Source organism: Eriocheir sinensis, chromosome 12 (assembly GCF_024679095.1).
Source record: "Eriocheir sinensis breed Jianghai 21 chromosome 12, ASM2467909v1, whole genome shotgun sequence".
Taxonomy (NCBI): domain Eukaryota; kingdom Metazoa; phylum Arthropoda; class Malacostraca; order Decapoda; family Varunidae; genus Eriocheir; species Eriocheir sinensis.
The window spans coordinates 7,121,409-7,137,926 of NC_066520.1; the positions used below are offsets into that span (position 1 = coordinate 7,121,409).

General features: G+C 43.0%; 1 protein-coding gene across 4 annotated transcripts in view; it reads right to left on the bottom strand.

Annotated features, from left to right (window-relative positions):
* Positions 1-16,518, bottom strand: part of LOC126997342 (uncharacterized) — a 51,096-nt gene that overhangs the window by 11,111 nt on the left and 23,467 nt on the right. For 2 of the 4 annotated variants that reach the window (XM_050858385.1, XM_050858387.1), the window contains one exon: positions 15,474-15,611. In XM_050858385.1, the coding sequence (XP_050714342.1) occupies positions 15,474-15,611 (138 nt within the window). Of the gene's footprint in view, positions 1-15,473; positions 15,650-16,518 lie in introns of all 4 variants that reach the window. The other 2 variants (XR_007752044.1, XM_050858386.1) reach the window with 2 other exon arrangements.

Consider the following 16,518-nt stretch of genomic DNA (forward strand, 5'->3'; position numbering starts at 1 on the left):
TAGTGAGTGCATTTTTTGGTGAACCACAAAACCAGTCCATAAAATTTTTTTTGTCAAGGGTAGACCTGAAATATGTGTAAAATACGCATCGCAATGTCCCTCCCCATTCCTCCTGCCTTCAACAACAGCGGGCAGCAGCTGTCAGTCAAGGCAGGCTAGAGAAATTTTAGGGATGCCACCCGTTCCTTAACCCTTTCCATTCATGACGCAAACGTCGGGGTCACAGTATGGAAAGGGTCAAGAGGAAATGGAAGAGGATTAATCCTCTTCTAAACCTCTCAATCCTCCTCTAAATTCCTCTTAATCCTCTTCCATTTCCTCTTAAGAGGTTTAGATGAGGATGAAGAGGAAATGGAAGAGGATTAAGAGGTTTAGAAGAGGACTAACGGTGACGACGTCGCCGGAGTGAAGGGGTTAAAATATGGATTCATTTTGTTGTGGAGAATGAAATGTTGCATTCCTTATTTTTTAGCTCAAGGTTGCAACCCTAACTGAGACTCTATTCCCATTGTTTTCCGCTTTGAGCACGCTCGTCTTGCGGCAAACATAGGGAACCCACGCTCACGCCTTCGACATGTACAAAGAGACACGCCAGTCCTTGTCGAAAAACCAATTTGGTGGGCTAGGCTGATGTCAGCTGATAGCCTGTCTATCGGCATCCTTCCCTCCCCTTCATGAGGCATCACCTGGCAAGAGTCTGTGGTCCCTCCTCGGAGGGGCGTATGCACGACCTTGACGGCCTACTTAAAGCCCGTGTTCCCACCCTTGAGGCATTTTATGAGATTTTGTTTTGATCGTAAATCAAAACACTCGTAAACTAAGACACTCATAAACCAAGGTTTGACTGTATAAATTGAAAGATAGATGAATAGAAAAGTTTGTTATGGATTGTCAGACTGTCAGTGTGGTCTGTTTCACTATATAGTCAGTGTCACGAGAGCTGACAGAGATAATCCTTTAGGGATGGACTCATGGACTTGGTATCATTGGTTGGGTGATGGTACTGTGTGCTCGTTGGCCAATTCTTAAGGGGGAAATTCGGCAATTTGGGTGAAAATTGTCAAAATTTTCAAACTTCGTGTATGGCGTCGTCACTCTTCACCCAACCGGGGTGACTGGTTGCCAGGCACATAACGCCGCGTAAAGCGGATTTAAATGGCTGGACATTTAAATGCCTTTGCTGCGGACACACCCTCTTATCCACTAAGCTCTGTTTTCCTTGTATTTCTTTCGTTTTTTCTGCTTTTTTCGGAATTTTTCTGATTGATAGCGGTGTACGATACTTTGGGTCTGTCTGGTGAGGAGTGGGAGCAGGTGGCATGCCGCATGGCCTTGGGCTCATTGCGTGAAATAAGACGGGAGTTAGTGTACGTACTCTCTTCACGTCATTCTCTCTCTTCCATGGTGATGACTTTTGTGCGTTTTTGTCATACCAACTATAGTAAGTGACAATGCCACGTACGAGTGCGAAAAGAAAGTTGAAAAGTGAAGCAGGCCAGAATTTATTGAAAAGATGGAAGAAATGTGACAATAAGATCAGCCACCCTCCCAGGAGGGTGTCAAAGAGTTCACAGCATATACGACACGGAAAGCAGTAAAGAAGTCAAAGAAGAAAAGCAAGACAACACCTGGCCCCGATTACCAGCCTGGTAATTTCTAAACAAACTGTCCTGGCAACAATGAGGTGGGGTGGGCTCCACTGAGACCCAGTGAATATGTTATTTTCATTTTAGATATATATAATATATCAAAATATGTTATATAATCTAATATGATTATAACACGGGACCAGGAGCCTTGGTTTCTTTAGAGGTCTACCAGGCAAGGGAGAACTCACATTCCGTAGGGGCTATACAGGTGACATAAATGTGATGTAAACATGGCCTGAACTACCTAAACAACCACTACCAACCTTCCAGGAATGGCCAAAGAGTTATATAAGTAAATATTTGGATTTGGTGCATGTTGGAGTGATTGTTATGAGGTATTGAAGATGTTCACACAAAATGCGTTTTTCTCAAAACTTGTTTTTGGCGCACATAATGTTTAATAACTCTGTCAGTGATTAACCAATTTTAGAAATTCAAGTATCAAAATGATCACCACCCTCGTGTTTAGTAAACGTACTATTATCACGCATTAATTTCCTCAAATAAATTTATGACAAATTTATAAAACTTGAATTTTTGACGAAATAAAAAGGTAACATTTTGCGGTGTAATAAATTTGTTGTAACTTCAGCTAGGTGTACGAAAATAGTAACATAGGTACTTTATTGTGTATGTTATCTGTGATCAAAAGGAAATTGCCATACTATTCATAGTTTTGAAGTTATTACGTAATTTTGAATGTCTTTTGTCAATTCCAAACATAACGCACTGCACAAAAACTACGGCAGCTTTCTTTACCATATTACTGGTATAGAAGCACTGCATATTAATACACATTGTGTAAAAATATTATTCACCTAGGTGAGAAAATAAAGGTAGGAGGATCCAAAAACCGATATCAGTGCCAAGCGGCCTAATTTCCACCTTAACTTCTTCTAACATGAATAAAATTGACTTTGTATCCCTATGAAAACCCTTTTTGAGCTGATTGCACTGATAGAAACTAATGCAATAATATCTTTATTGATAAATATGTGACTTTTGAAGTATTATACATAAATCTGAAATGACATTCATAACAAAACTACCGTATTTTGTGGCATATAACGCGCTCCGGCGTATACCGCGCACCCTAAACTTCAAGACAACAATTTTGGAAAAAATATTTAGTGCTCAATATGCTCAGAAATATTTACAATTAAACGGCACTAAGCTTTTCCATGGTGCTCTACTACATACTTCCTTTCTCTCTTCTCCCTCTCTGTTCCTGTATTTTTCACCTTCCTTCTCATTTCTTTCTTCTTTTCCTTTCCCCTCCCTCCCAGTTTTTCTCTTTTAATCTCTTTCCCTCCCAATTGCACCTTTTCTACCTCCCTCTTCACCTTTACCTGACCCTCCCTCCCTCTCTTTTCCCGTCCCATTTCCTCCACTCATTTCCCTTGTTTCCTCCTTTCTCACACCCTCTTATCTTTAACCTTATCTCTCACTCTATCACTCTCTTCCTTCCGTTTCTCCTTCCCCATTAGATTATATGAACACACACACACACACACACACACATGCGTGCACACACACACACACACACGAGGAAAATGAGAAGGGTGTGGGGAGGGAGGGGCAGAAGGAAGAGTCAGGTCATGTCCTGACCTAAGCCCTGACCTGAGTCGGGTCATGTCCTGATCAAAACTCTGATCTGAGTCGGGTCATGTCCTGATCGAAACCCTAACCTTACTCTCCCTTCTGCTCCTCCCTCCCAACACCCTTCTCCTTTCTCCTTGTTTTCATACTCTATCTCTCCCTGTTTCCTTCACTCCTTTTCCTTCTTCTTCCTTCTTACATGCTCTATCTTTATTTTTTAATCACTCACTGTCTCTCCCTCCCTTTCCCCTTCCCTGTATTTACTTAGTTGTGATATAAAGGATGTGAGTTACGCTCATATGAAAATGGCACGGAGTTGTGTGGCAGCCTAGGAGTCACACTGACCCATAAGACCCTATGCAAACTTCAAATTTACAGTGGAAAAAGGCAAAAAGGCAAAAAAAAAAAAAAAAAAAAAATTGTACCTTCGGCATTTACCATGCAGGGGTAACTTTCTGACATTTTTTTTTTTTTTTTTTTTTTTTACAGCAAAGGAGACAGCTCAAGGGCACAAAAAAGTAAACATTAATAAAAAAAAAAGCCCGCTACTCGCTGCTCCTGAAAAGAATCCAAAGAGGTGGCCGAAAGATAAGTCAGTTTCGGGAGGAGAGGTGTCCTGAGACCCTCCTCTTGAAAGAGTTCAAGTCGTAGGCAGGAGGAAATACAGATGAAGGAAGATTGTTCCAGAGTTTACCAGCGTGAGGGATGAAAGAGTGAAGATGCTGGTTAACTCTTGCATAAGGGGTTTGGACAGTATAGGGATGAGCATGAGTAGAAAGTCGAGTGCAGCGGGCCGGGAGGGGGAGGCATGCAGTTAGCAAGTTCAGAAGAGCAGTCAGCGTGGAAATATCGATAGAAGATAGAAAGAGAGGCAACATTGCGTGAATTTAAAAGGTAGAAGACTATCAGTATGAGGAGGAGAGCTGATGAGACGAAGAGCCTTTGCCTCCACTCTGTCCAGAAGAGCTGTGTGATGGAGCCCCCACACATGAGATGCATACTCCATACGAGGGCGGACAAGGCCCCTGTATATGGACAGCAACTGTGCAGGGGAGAAGAACTGGCGGAGACGGTACAGAACGCCCAGCCTCGAGGAAGCTGATTTAGTAAGAGATGAGATATGAAGTTTCCAGTTGAGATTTTGAGTTAAGGATAGACCGAGGATGTTTAGGGTTGAGGAAGGTGATAGCTGGGTGTTGTCAAAGAATAGGGGATAGTTGTTTGGAAGATTGTGTCGAGTGGATAGGTGGAGAAACTGTGTTTTTGAGGCGTTGAAGGACACCAGGTTCTTCTTGCCCCAATCGGAAATAATAGTAAGGTCTGAGGCTCTGCGTTCTGCAGCCTCCAGCCTTGAGTCGTTAAGTTCCTGAAGGGTGGGTCTTCTATTAAAAGAAGTTGAATAATGCAGAGTGGAATCATCGGCGTAGGAATGGATAGGACATTTCGTTTTGGAAAGAAGATCATCAATGAACAACAGAAAAAGAGTGGGAGATAGGACAGAACCCTGTGGGACACCACTGTTAATAGATTTAGTGGAAGAACAGTGACCGTCTACCACGGCAGAAATAGAACGGTCAGAAAGGAAACTGGAGATAAAGGTACAGAGAGAAGGATAGAAACCGTAGGAGGGTAGTTTAGAAAGCAAAGATTTGTGCCAGACCCTATCAAAAGCTTTTGATATGTCCAGCGCAATAGCAAAAGTTTCACCAAAACGGCTAAGAGAGGATGACCAAGAGTCAGTTAAGAAGGCTAGGAGATCACCAGTAGAACGCCCCTTGCGGAACCCATACTGGCGATCAGATAGAAGGTCAGAAGTGGAAAGGTGCTTTTGAATCTTACGGTTAAGGATTGATTCAAAAGCTTTAGATAGACAAGAAAGTAAAGCAATAGGACGGTAGTTTGAGGGATTGGAGCGGTCACCCTTCTTAGGTACAGGCTGTGTGAAGGCATACTTCCAGCAAGAAGGAAAGGTAGATGTTGACAGGCAGAGGCGAAAGAGTTTGACCTGGCAGGGTGACAGCACGGAGGCACAGTTTTTAAGGACAATAGGAGGCACTCCATCAGGTCCATAAGCCTTCTGAGGATTGAGGCCAGAGAGGGCATAGAAAACATCATTTTGAAGAATCTTTATAACAGGCATAAAGGAGTCAGAGGGGGGATGAGTAGGAGGAATATGCCCAGAATCGTCCAGAGTGGAGTTTTTAGAAAAAGTTTGAGAGAAGAGTTCAGCCTTAGAGATAGATGAGACGGCAGTGTTGCCGTCAGGACTGAGGAGTGGAGGGAAAGATGAAGAAGTGAAGTTGGAGGAGATGTGTTTGGCTAGATGCCAGAAGTCACGGGAAGAGTTAGAGAAAGCAAGGTTTTGACATTTTCTATTAATGAAAGAATTTTTGGTTAGTCGGAGAATAGATTTGGCACGATTTCGGGCAGAAATGTAAAGTTCATAATTAGCATTAGTTTGAAGGCTCTGGTATCTTTTGTGAGCTACCTCTATCATTGACAGCACGAGAACAAGCGTGATTAAACCAAGGCTTTTAGCGTGAGGAGAGAAAGAACGAGAATGTATGCCTCCATTCCAGAGACAATCACCTCTGTGATGCGCTGAGCACACAGAGGGGTCTCTATCCTGGAAGCAATAATCATTCCACGGAATGGAAAAGTACATCCTCAGGTCGTCCCACCGAGCTGAAGCAAATGCCAGAAGCATCGCCTCTTGGTGGGTCCAGAGGATGTACAGGAGCAATAGGACAGGATGCAGAAATAAGATTGTGATCGGAGGAGCCCAACGGAGAGAACAGTTTGACAGAATAAGCAGAAGGGTTTGAGGTAAGGAAGAGGTCTAGAATGTTGGGCCGATCTCCAAGACGGTCAGGAATACGTGTAGGGTGCTGGACCAACTGCTCTAGGTCGTTGAGGATAGCAAAGTTGTAGGCTTGTTCACCAGGATGGTCAGTGAAAGAGGATGAAAGCCAAAGCTGGTAGGAACATTGAAATCTCCTATGATGGAGATTTCAGCGAAGGGAGAGTGGGTCAAGATGTGCTCCACTTTAGAATTCAAATAGTCAAATAATTTTACATAGTTGGTAGAGTTAGGTGAGATAAACAGCACAGATGTATTTAGTAATAGAATGACAGTGAAGTCTTAACCAGATGGTGGAAAATTCAGAAGAGTCAAGGTCGTGGGCCCGAGAGCAGTGATGTCGCTGCACGTGGCGCAACATCCAGCTTTGGATTGAAATTTAGGATAGAGATAGTAGGAGGGAACAGAGTAGAGATTGCTGTCAGTAGCCTCAGAAACCTGTGTTTCGGTAAGGAAGAGAAGGTGAGGTTTAGAGGAGGAGAGATGATGTTCCACAGAATGAAAATTAGAGCGAAGACCGCGAATGTTGCAGAAATTGAGAAGAAAGAGGTTCGAGGAGTTATCAAGACACCTCTCGGGTCGGCAGCCAGAAGGGGAGTCCTCCCTGGGAAAAAGGTGCACATTATATGCCACAAAATATGTTAAGTCGGAACTGCACGTAAATGGATGATATCCAGTGATGGAGGCGATTGTTAACCCATTGCCATGCGAGTAGCCCGTACGGATTAAAAATGCGTGTTTTTGCAAGCATTTCCCATCCCTCAGTGATGACATAGACAGTGTCTGTTGGTCGCAGTCAACAGAAGCATCTTTCTTCATACTCTCCAGCCAGTCACAGCTCTTTAGCCCACACGGCAGCTACGGTGGAAGGATGATAATGTGCACTTTTGAGCTGAGTGTCAAAAATGGTCAGATTTGCATGAAGTTGCTCCTGTTCTCATCCCCTTCCCACCTAACACAATGAAGGTAAGTTTACCAAAATTATAGGACAAAGCTAAATAGTTGTCCTACATGCTGATATGAAAGCAATCGGCGTAGGTTTGAAGGATATAAGTGATTTGGTGGCTGACATTTTGTGTGTATCCCATGCAGGCTCAGTGGCAGAGATGCGAGTATCCATGCTCATCCCTCACAGGATTTTTTGCCTGCTTATGTAACCCAAACTATGATTATGGCCTAATAATATTATGATTATGGTCATATGCTATATATGGTAAGTGATATATGATGTTTATTATGTATTTGACTATTCCACCTGCTAAGTGATTTTTCCATGTAAAAACTCACACACACACACACACACAAAAAAAAAGAGGGGAACCTATGCCCAATTTTTTTTTAAGTGAAGCTTTTGATGATCAATATTACAAAAAGCAAGGAACTTATGCTTAAATTGTTTTGTGCCCTTTTCTATTTTAAAAATTACAAAACAGACTGATGCCCAAATTTTTTGGGAGGACTTAAAACTGATAAAATTGAATGATATAAAATTAATATAATAAAACAAAAATAAATAAATAAATATAATTATTAAATAAATATATCTAACTAATAAATAAAATGGATAATAATATATAAATAGTAAATAATTAATATTAAAGGAATCCTGACCTGTAATTAGAGGCAGTCAGACATTTAACAAAAGGGACTCAAGGCATTTCATTAAAAGTACTCAGTCATTAAATTAAAGGGATATCTGAAGGGACTCAAAAACTTGATTTAAAGGAGTGAGACATTTCACTAAAGTGGCTCACTTATTTCAATAAAGGTACCAAGGCAGTAGTCTCCAGGCCCACCAGGAGTTTCTCTGCTCCACATATCTCCCTACCGAAGCGGCGACAGAGGGCATCTATCCCAACTCCCGCTGAGAGGCAGGACACAACATCCACCACATGCGTCCCCATGTGGCAGACCTGCAGGCACTGCACTAAAGAGCGAGCTATTCACCTGTTCAGGTGGATATGCAACCTGCCAGGTCACCCTTGGTCTGTCAGACACAAGGAACTGCTTTGCTCCATTCCACCAGCAGACCCCACCAGCTGCCCAGTAATGGATGTCCACCTTTTCCACTGGATGTAGGACACCTGACATGTTTATTGCTATTTTTGGGTTTGTACGTATACCGTATTTCCCGCCAAATAAGACGCACTTTTTAAAAAAAGAATTGAAAATTCACCAAGCGTCTCGTATGCCGATGGTTAGGTTTTGGTAGACCTAGGGGTTATTGTTACTGGTACGAAACCAACACCCAAAACACCTCCGTTTGACACAATAGTTCCCAATGTCCCCAGAATGAAATATACATATTTTGAAGAGTATAATGCGCACTTCTTTCACCCAGAAAATGCCAAAAAGTTACCCCTGCGGTATATGCCGAAGGTACATATTTTGATTGATTTAAATAATGAATAGTGTGATGCAATAGAAAAGGAAACTGTAAATAAGCAGAAGAGAGGAGGACATGCAAAGCAATAAAACCATACAGGTCACAAGAAGAAGACAAGCCACACATGGGAACCAAGGTGCGGCATGAACTTTAAACATAAAAAAACAACACCGCCAGTCACCAGTGTGCCGGGTACCTTGGCAGTGATGGTTAAAGCGACCATGACATGGGAACAATTTGGTGGAGCAGGGTGGTGCCCGATGTGGCTGGCTCTGCTTGGCACCAAAGGGGCGGACTTGAGCGGACTACAGTACCCTCTCGAGTTTCGGGCTCGCTTCGTTTCGAAGGTATAGCGCTAAACTCGAGGATTGCGAAACTCGAGGTATTGAAAACACTGAAAAAGCACTTATCTATTCCGACCTTTTTTTTTTTTTTTTTTTCCTTACATGTGGGCTATGGTGCCGTTAGACTATCCATCTGGGCTTCATGGTCGGCCCCGAGCCCGCCACGGCGCAGGCAACTGTTTATAGCGGCCCCATTTTAATTGGCTCAAGCTGCCCCCGAGCTCACTTTTTTTTCCTGCTATACTCCCTTCTTATCTCAAAATACATACCTTGGAAAAAGGAAGAAAACAGGAAGAGAGAATGGGTCGTTTTAAAGCCACAGATGAAGCCTTACGATTGCCTGAGCTCTGAAAACACGCTTGTGATTCCCTGGGTGGCTGATGACGTCATCGCCGGCACTCACTCAGTCAGCGGCCTCGCTGCCTTGGGGCAGTGTCACACTGGCCGTTTTCTTCTAACCATTGTGGCCACTGGCAACGCCTGTGCGCCCATCCGGGAGTTGTCGGTTGTTCGTAACCTGGCGTCACACTGGGCCCTTTTTTTCCTACTGCGTCGGCGGCAGCTTGGGCAACTGGCAAATCCAACTTTTCCGGGTGTGTGTCAAACACGGCCAAGGTCAGTTGCCCGTATCCACATCCACAACGTGAACAAAGCACTTGCCCTGTATCAACATGGCGTCATCTGTTAAAGTAAGGGCTCTCATGGCTTGTGCTGTCATTACCCAAGTTACGGACTTGTTGCTGCAGTTAAATGGAAGGAAGAAGCTGTTGTGGGTGTGGCGTGTCTGTGGTTCCTCCGTGCCAGTTCTCATTGTCACCACTGCGCGTGAGCGGCCAACCCACCCATCTAGACTCCGACCACATAAACACGTGGATCGAGTAACAACAAAGACACACACACACACACACACGCATGCACACACCAGACTCATCATGAACCATGGCAGATGTTTCTCACAAACAAATATGGCTTCGCCATTTCCTAGAGTGTGTTAGAACTTATTTGGTGAGTGGTTCATACAAACCAAACATACCCAATGGCAAGAAGAGAGCAGTGTTAAAGACGACTGCTCTCTTCTTGCCAAGAGCTAGGTTTGGTTCATGTGAGCCACTCACCAAATACGTTCTAACACACTCAAGAAATGGTGAAGTCGTTTCTGTTTGTCAGAAACATCTGCAATGGTTCCTAATGAGTCCGGTGTGTGTGTGTGTGTAATTCACCACAGCCTGATCGCGAGTTGGACTCGTAATCGCCAGCAGGTACCCTCCTGACAGAGCAAGTGCTCATTTAGTCGATCTCTGGGTACTGCCAGGACCTCACACACCACATCCCTTTGCTCAAGGGGGGACAGTAACCTCTCCTAGTCAACTGAAAGAATCCAGCCTGAGCGGGCTCGAACCGCCGCCCTGTCAGACCAAGACGCCTGGCAGCGCAGCGCTCTACCAGTTGCGCCACGAAGAGGTGTGTGTGTGTGTGTGTGTGTGTGTGTGTGTGTGTGTGTGTTGTTATTCGATCCATGTGTTTATGTGGTTGAGTCAAGATGGGTGGGTTGGCCGCACACGTGCAGTGGTGACAATGAGAACTGGCATGGAGGAACCACAGGCATGCCACACCCACAACTGTTTCTTCCTTCCATTTAACTTCAGCAACAAGTCCATAACTTGGGTAATGGCAGCACAAGCCGCGACAGCCCTTACTTTAGCAGATGACGCCATGTTGATACAGGGCAAGTGCTTTGTTTACGTTGTGGATGTGGATACGGGCAACCGACCTTGGCCGTGTGTGATGCACACCCGGAAAAGTTGGAGTTGCCAGTTGCCACAGCTGGCGCCAACTCGGCGGGAAGAAAAAAGCCCAGTGTGACACCAGCTTACGGATAACCGTGACCTCGCTCCCGGTTGGGCGTACGGGCGTTGTCCGTAGCCCCAGCGGTTGGACGAAAACGGCCATTGTGACACCGCCTTAAGGCAGTGAAGCCGCTGATAAGGTGAGCGTTGGTGATGACGTCATCAGACTCCCAGCAAATCACAAGCGTGTTTTCAGAACTGTCAGCCAATCATAAGGCAGCCGCCTTCAACTGCGGCTCCAAAACAACCCGTTCTCTCTCTCTCTCTCTCTCTCTCTAGCCACAATGCTTGGAGTAAAACGTCCAGTGTGATACTACCTTTAAAGGTAGCGTGCGTGATGCCAATGGTAAGTAGACGTGACCCGTACATGTCAAAGCAGCGCGAAACTCGGGGTGATAATGCGCGAAAGTCAGGATGGTAATAATTTAGGACTAACTGCGAAACTCGGATAGCGCGAAACTCGAGAGGGTACTGTAGTCTGGAGCTGGTATTTCTGCTGTGCAGCAGCCCAGTCTGCTGATGTTTTCTGTGATACATGTTTGAAAGAACAAATATCCGTGGATGACTAAGTTTTTTTCTTCTCATTGTAAAAATAACTATATTAAAACATAATGTGATTGACAAAAATTAATCAATATCTATTTTTACGTACTGGAAAGTACTGTATTTGACGGCTTATAAGACGCACTTTTTTCCAAAAAAATATCCCTGAAAATCACCCTGCATCTTAAAAGGTCAAGGTTCAGCTTTAGGTCCCTGGCTAGTGAAGTTTTAGTGCAGCAATGGCACTTAAATTAAACTGCAAACCTCTCCACAAACATAAATAAGATGGTGATCGCTTTTACAGCAACAACGGCAACTCTTAAATTCTAAAGTAGCAGTGTATAACAGTAGTACTTACCACTACTTCATATAAAATGACACCAGTCAGGAAGAAAATTAAGTGACTTAATGCTTGCACTTAAACAAACTAGTGGACAGTTGTACACCAAACCTGACAACGCGCACAAGACACGCTGCGTTTCCTTAGTAGACAGGGATCATTGAGGTAAGACAGACCTCCTTCATATAACTTTAACTTTGTTTGATTGATAAACACAAACAATATATGGATAATATTGACAAGATATTGAGAAGATAGGTTACTATTCGATATTTACAAGTGCCTGTTTCTCCATTTTGAACTTATCTTTTAACATTCTTACTTTACTTACGTGTTCAACAAACAATGTACAGTACCCTCTCGAGTTTTGCGCTCGCTTCGTTCCGAAGGTATAGCGCTAAACTCGTGGATCGCGAAACTCGAGGTATTGAAAAAACTGAAAAAGCGCTTATTTGTTCCGACCCGTGGAGATTTTTTTTTCTTTCTTTCTTTCTTTTTTTTTTTTTTTAAGTGGTCTATGGCGCCGGTAGACTATCCTTGGCCCGATGGTCAGCCCCGAGCCCGCCATGGCGCAGGCAAATGTTTATAGTAGCGCCATTATAACTGGCTCATGCTGACCCTCGGAGCTCACATTTTTTCCTCCTTTACTCCCTTGTTATCTCAAAATATGTACCTTGGAAAAAGGAAGAAAACAGGAAGAGAGAACGGGTCGTTTCAAAGCCACAGATGAAGCCTTATGATTGTCTGAGCTCTGAAAACACGCTTGTGATTCGCTGGGAGTCCGATGACCTCACTGCCTTAAAGCAGTGTCACACTGGCCGTTTTCTTCTAACCGTTGTGGCTACTGGCAACGCCCGTACGCCCACCCGGGAGTGAGTTGTCGGTTGTCCATAAGCTGGTGTCACACTGGGCCTTTTTTCTTCCCACCGCGACTTTTCCGGGTGTCCGTCACACACATAAGGGGAAATTAGAAGGGTGGGGGAGGGGGGGAGAGCAGAAGGGTGAGTCAGGTCATGTCATGACACACACACACACAGAAAGGAAAATGAAAAGGGTGGGGGAAGGGAGGGGCAGAAGGGAGTCAGGTCATGTTTTGACCTGAGTCAGGTCATATTTTGACCTGAGTCAGGTCATAAGTCTCTCTCTCTCTCTCTCTCTCCCTCTCTCTTGCCATAGCCACAATGTTTGCAGGAAAACGTCCAGTGTGACACTACCATTTAAGGTAGTGTGTGTGACGCCGATGGTAAGTAGAAGTGACCCGTACATGTCAAAGCAGCACGAAACTCGTGGTGATAATGCGCGAAAGTCGGGATGGTAAGAATTTAGGACTAACTGCGAAACTCGGACAGCGCGAAACTCAAGAGGGTACTGTAGCACATTCAAGTTTGAAATGCCACACTTCCTTATGTTTAAAAATGTACTAGAATATTACAACTAAACTTATGATGCAGAATAATAATTAAAGAAATATGATACACAAACTTTATACCCGTTACCCCTCTGAATGTCGCTGTCTCCGCCATGTTTGTTTACATCTCAAAACAGTACCCTCAAGTCTACAAGAAGGACCAATTCTGGTAGGTCCCAGCAAATATTGAGGGTTTTAAATGTAAAGTATTGGGATTTGATAAGGATCTGAATGGATGAAACAGTATGGTCTGTTCATGCGTGTGGCGAGGACGTTGAGATCTCAGAAAGTTTCACGTATCTTGGTAGCGTAGTTCATAACAAGGGTGAGTCTGGCCAGGAAGTCTTACGGCGGATTGGTCTGGCCCACAGTGTTATGGACTAGATTAACACGAGTATATGGCGTTGTCAATACCTGTGCAGAAGGACAAAGATCTGGATCTTCAAGTCCCTTGTGTTCCCTGTCTTACTCTATGGCTGTGAGACATGGACACTAAATGGGGACTTGGAGAGGTGGATTGATGCCTTTGGTAATAAGTGTCTATGCAGAATCATGGGATATCACTGGAATGACTTTGAGTCAAACCGGCGACTACTCTGTGAGACTGATTCGACATATATTACCTGCATAGTCCGTCAACACCAACTCCGGCTATACGGGCACGTGGTACGTTTTCCGGAAGCTGATCCTGCTCATCAGGTTGTCTCTGTAAGAGACAATCCTGAGTGGAGGAGGCCAAGGGGACACCCACAGAGTTCGTGGCTTGAGCAAGTTGAAAGATCCTGCCGGGAGGTACTCGGGTTGGGAAAGGGGCCTGCACAGAGACTCACCGGAGGACCCGGGCTTGGTGTCGTAAGGTGGGCGAGGCGACGCGCCCCCCCGGTGTATGCCCCCATTGATTGATTGATTGAATACATGTGAAACTTTAATAATGACCTGGTAGTGGGGAGGGCTACGAATGTCAGGCAAAAAATCTTCACCTGACACTCGTGTTTCAAACCCATTTATTATATTTTTTTCAAATGCCTGCCGAAATTGGGGGGTTACATCTTATAAGCCCATGTGTCTTATAAGCCATCAAATACGGTAGGTATACAGTCCCTGAAAGTCAAGATCAAGACCAAGATTGCCCATCAAACATAGCATCCCTGTGTGATTAGTTCCCTCAATAGCTCGGTGAAAGTTACCACCTGCACACTGTGCAGTGAGTGAATCTACCAACCAACACTTGTTTACCATTTCAAAGTCACAGCTGCTTGGGGTAAGAGCACTGTAATTCTTCAACCAACAGTAGAACACTTTAAACACAGAGAAGGGCACAAAGCAACATACGGTATCATAGTTATAACTGTAAGTAAGATGGCCAAATGTAATACTGCATATACATTAAGTTCGGAGAAAATGTGAAGTTTTTAATTTTTTTATAAATATATCTTGCCAAATTATAGGTGCATCTTATACTCCGGTGCGTATCACATGGCGGGAAATACGGTAATAATAAATGATGAAAAAACAGAAAAACTTGCTATTATGACAAACATTCTTATAAATGTTATAGAAAAGTATTTACAAAGAAAATTTAAAAATAATGAAAATAATTAACGAAAAATCTTATATCAAAATGGGCAAAATAGTTCAGACGGGATGTTTACGATTGCCCACAAATTGGACCACGAGCCCATGCAGTCTACTTCTTTGAACCAACTTGCAATGGATGGTGTCAAATTGTAAAATGCTCATGAGTAAATATGTCTTAGAAAGGCCTCAATTTTAAGATAAAAAGGGTTTTCATACCTCCACTATTTCTATGAGTGCCGAAGAGGGGTAAGAGCTTAACTTTTTTTTACTACTTTTTGTAGTACTACAAAGTACAAGGCTATAGTCTACACAATGTTATTCATTAATTCACTTATCGTAAGATTTTTTGGTATATTTTTTTTAGTTCTTAGTCATAATGTGTAGTGATGCTATGTAGTCATAACATAAACATTGACCTCTTTCATCATGCTATCATAATCCTGAAATATATTTCCATTATTTCTGGGTAATAAACTAATAAATAGCCATAATGAAGAGTGATTATAAAAATAACTGCATTTACATACCAACATTGTTGATTTTAAGAGGTACCAGAAAGCAAGGGATAGAAGGCTATGTCAGACAAACAGAATTGACTGCAGGTTAGATCTAGTAAACAACAGTCAATGAGCAGCGCAGTACCATTATCACCCAAGCAAAGTTGCCAAGTCCGCGAATCCACCCTTGATGGATTATCCCCGCCAGCTCTCGTGACACCGACTAGGTGAATCATCTGTGCTCTGACTCATTTATGTTCTCACTTCCCAAGTTTACATATCCTATCCTGCCTGGTTTGAAGTAAATAGTTGGATAAAGGGTAGTATCCTAGGTGAATTCTGCAAAGGTTGCTAAGCTTAGTGTTGATGAAGACAAACATTTACAGCACTTTAATGATAAGTATAGGGTAGATAACAAATACCTGTTGTTGGTGCTGCGGCTGGAGCAGCCGCAGGGGCAGGCTGACCTCCCCAGCGGCTTTTACGTTTCTTGCTCTCGGCTTTGTCGGAAAATTGGTTGTTGCTCGAATCCTCTTCACTGGAACAAGCTGAGAGAGAAACTAGCAAACCTCATCAATAAAGCTGCCTCGATACTAACCTAGCATGTGGAAGTGGGAGAGAAACAATGACACTGTTTAGAATGAGTGGGCTTTTAACAATATATAAAACTTTACATTTTATAATGCTGCTTCACCCCAGCACATCAATAAAAAAATAAAAATTCACTTTCAATGAACAACTACAAACATTAGTTCAATGCATCTAGTATACAGATATACAATAGTCCCTCCATATGCACGGTTTTGGTTTTATGTGGTTCAGCATCTAAAAAAGTTTTATATAAAATTATCAGAATTAAAAATAATTGAATACATATGTATACAATATTAAGCATTTGTTATTTATATTCTGCATACATAAATAGATCAACGAAATTAATGACAGCAAATATCAAATGGTAATAAAAAGTGGCTGATACGTAAACAAAGATGGCAGTGATGGCAATGGTGCCATTTTCTTTTTCAATTTTTTGGTTGTGGGAAAATATTACACACTACTACTAATTATATATGTACTTAACTCCAGTACATAATGTAATTATATACAAATGTGGGGTCACAATGCACCCGCTTAACAGCATGAGACAACAGCAAACAAAAAGGTTTGCCGGTGCTCACGCAGCCACCTAGCGAGGACAGAGTCTGATGTATCCCCAGAATTCTGTTTTGTTTACTTCAGTAAGGTATGTAATGAACTTACAAAACACTGGTTTAACAAGTGCTTTGGATATCTCTGACAATGTTTTCATTCAAAATTATGTGTCACAAGAAAACGGGCACATTGTATGGCAAAATAAAATTAGGCTGTTTGAGTAAACGATGGTAAACTTTAATTCTCTCCCATTACCTAGTGCAAACTGTACTTGAAATGTTAAACACGGATCTTATTTATGTAGGGATCTAATTT